Source organism: Macrotis lagotis, chromosome 5 (assembly GCF_037893015.1).
Source record: "Macrotis lagotis isolate mMagLag1 chromosome 5, bilby.v1.9.chrom.fasta, whole genome shotgun sequence".
NCBI classification, from domain to species: domain Eukaryota; kingdom Metazoa; phylum Chordata; class Mammalia; order Peramelemorphia; family Peramelidae; genus Macrotis; species Macrotis lagotis.
The window spans coordinates 67732579-67736023 of record NC_133662.1 but is presented as its reverse complement, the minus strand read 5'-3'; the positions used below and the strand labels follow the sequence as shown (position 1 = coordinate 67736023).

The following is a 3445-nucleotide window of genomic DNA, read 5'->3' as shown; positions in this document are numbered from 1 at the left end:
GATCAGACTTTGTTTGGGGTTGGGACACTCCCTGTTGGTTTGCTATATAACTGTTAGGATCTGTGCTGCTTCTAGCAACTGGGACCTGGACTGAATTGTAGATAAAAGACTCCTACTGTCTTTTCCACCCTTCCACCTAGCTTGACTTTACTTCTTTTCCCCTGAAGAGACTTACCTTCACTGAAGATACTCCACAATGTCTATGGTCCAAAAGTGGTTTTGATTTGTCTTTTGTTGCTGGGATCTGTACCTTTAATGTCTGTTTAGAGGCTTCATTTAATGTTTTGAAGGAAAAAGCTCTTGGGAGCATGCTAACTTCACAATGCATTCTTGGCTCTGCCCCAGAAGTCTGAAGCAAGTGTTTTCAATTGACCAGTGATCAAGGTCAATCCTGAGAGATGTGTTAAGGATAATGCCATCCACATCCAGAGGGAAAATAAAAGTCTGTATTCAGAATCAAAACAAATATATTATATTAACTTTTTAAAAACATTTTTGTTTTTTCTTTGTTTTCCTCATGTTATTTTCTCCATTAGTTCTAATTCATCTTTCACAACATGACTAATTTGTAAATATGTTAAATAAGGTTGTACATGGACAACTTATAAAATTATTTGCTGCCATGGTAAGGTAAGAGGGAAGAGGAGGTTTATAAAAAATGTGGAACTCAGAAGTTTGCTAAAGAATGAATGCTGAAAGCCATCTTTGCCTAAAGTTGTAAAATAAATAAATGAATTAATTAATGGAAAGATAAATAAAAACACATAGAGGAAAGGCATGGAGACAGATAGGTTGTCAAATGTATGGAAGAATAAGAGTTACAGATTGACTATGAAAAATTTGCACAGAATTCTAAAATCAAGGATGAACATTGTTTACTTTTGGGGAAAATAATTTTTCTCATTAAGAGCTAAATTTTTGCCTTTTAAAAATGGACAGTTTTCCTGGTTCCTGATCCCTCTCAGAGGGCTAGTCCATAAAAAATATTTTAAAGAAAAAATAATAAACAACATAGTAACCAATAAAACTCATCAGTTGAGCAGAAAATCTGAAATTCTGTATGGTATTCCAATCCTATGGAGTCAATAAGGTAGAAATTTTCCATCTACAACATCATTCCCTCACTTTGTTGAAGGTGAGATGATGCCTTCATTTTTCATATATACATTTCTCTCATTCTTTGTCATACTGAACTTTTAAAATGTTTGCATATCCTTTGATTATTTGTCAATTGGGGAATGACACTTTCTTTTTTAGAAATTTGCTCATTTTTCTATGTATTTTAGAAATTAGTCCTTTGTCAGAAACACTAGTTGTAAAAATTGTTTCCCAATTTACTCCATTCCTTTTGATCTTGGTTTATATGGCTTTGTTTGTGCAAAGCTTTTTTGAATTTAATATTATCAAAATTATTCAGTTTGTTTTTATAATGTTCTTTATTTCTTCTGTGCTCTTCTTTCCATAGATCTGAAAGGTAAACTCTTCTCTTAATTTGCTTATAATATTGTCTTTTATATCTAAATCCTGAACCCATTATGACCTTATCTTGGTATAGGATGTGAGATGTTGGTCTTTTTCTAGTTTCTGCAATACTGTCTTCCAAACTAGATAATTTTAGAAAAAAACATGGACTTGAAAGAGATAATGAAGAGTGAAATGAGTAGAACCAATAGAACATTGTAAGTAGTAATAACAATAATGTTCAAAAAACAACTTTAAATAATCAAGTTATTCTGAGTATTATAAAAATTCAAATTAATTACAAAGGACCTATACAGGAAGATGTTACCAATCTCCAGAGGAAAGAATTGGTAAATAGAAGTCTGCATAAAAAGATTTTACTTTTTTTTCTATTTCTGTGCTAAATGACTTTTTTCTCCAATGTGGGTTATGAAGGAGGAAGGAAGACAGTTCAAACTTGAAATGTAACAAAAAAGTTAAATTAAAAAAATGGATAATTTTTAATATTCACACTAATAGTGGGGTTCTGCACTTCTATTTCACATTTAGAAAAAAATTAAAGTAAAGGAAAACACTGATTTGAAAATAATGTATTTGAAGGTCTTCCTATAATTTGTCTCAACTACAAAATAACAATTGTTTGCATGGTAAAATAAAAAAAAAATAATAGTGTGACTTGAAAACAGATTAAATATAACTTACTATAAAATGGTGACAATATTTTTTCCTAACTACTCCTTAGATTTATTACAGTGATCAAATATGATTATTCAAAACTTTATGAAAATATCTCGGATATTGTAGACATGCAAAATGCTTTTGTTTGCAGCTTTAATTACAAACGCTTTAAAAATTATTTTTATTGATATATTAAAATTGTTGAACTTGACATGGAAACACACTAAAATAACTCATCTGTACAAAAAGTGCAGAACCATATATTTACATACATAAACACATATTTCTGAATAAAAATCTATATAAAATATATGATAGTCTACTACTTATGGCAGATTAAATGATATGTATGAATGTATGAATATATATATATATATATATATTTGTACAAGTAAATGTTTGCAGAGGCAAGTATAATGAATCTAGATTTAAGTTGTTGATCTCACAATGTTGTTATCGATGTGTACATTTTTCTGTTGTTTCTATTCCTTTTGTTTAATATCAGATACCCTAATTTCTTCCATGCTTTCTAGAGTCTGACCATATATTATTTCTTATAGAATAATAATATTCCATAGTATTCATGTACCATAACTTTTTTAGTCAATACCTGATTATTGGGCACCCTCTCAATTTCCAATTCTTTGGCACTAAAATAAATCATCTATGAATATTTTGGAACATGTAGGATTTTTCCCCTTCTTTTATAAATTCTTCTGTATATAGACCCAGAATTGGAATGGCTAGATCAAATGATATGAACAGTTTTATTGGTCTTTGGGCAAAGCTCCATATTGCTCTCCAGAAAGGTTGTACGCATTCACAACTCCACCAGCAATGCATCAATGTCCCAATCTTCCCACAATCTCTCCAACATCGATCATTTCCCCTTTTCCTCATATTGACCAATCTAATACATATGAAATGATACCTCATCGTTATTTAATTTCAATTTTTCTAATCAATAATGATTTGGAGAATTTTTTTTTCATTTGATTATATGTAAGTTTAATTTCTTCATATGAACATTCTCGGTTCATATCTTTTGACTATTTATCAATTGGGGAATGACTTGTGACCTTATAAATTTGATGCAATTTTCTATATATTTTAGAAATGAAAACTTCATGAGAACTCATAGTTGTTAAGATTGTTTCCAAGTTTTCTGCTTTTCTTCTAATTTAAGCAGCATTGATTTTATTAGTCCATTAAATTTAAAAAAGTCAAAATCATTCATTATGCAATTTATAATGTGCTCTAATCCTTGTTTGCACATAAATTTATCCAATTTCCATACATGTGATAG

General features: G+C 29.8%; 1 protein-coding gene across 1 annotated transcript in view; it reads right to left on the bottom strand.

Moving 5' to 3' along the window:
- The window catches only part of LOC141489299 (olfactory receptor 14A2-like), a 15226-nt gene extending 14898 nt beyond the window's left edge, over positions 1-328 (bottom strand). The window contains exon 1 of the mRNA XM_074190017.1: positions 176-328. Within this exon, the coding sequence (XP_074046118.1) occupies positions 176-328 (153 nt within the window). The remainder of the gene's footprint in view (positions 1-175) is intronic.
- Positions 329-3445: the final 3117 nt, after the last annotated feature.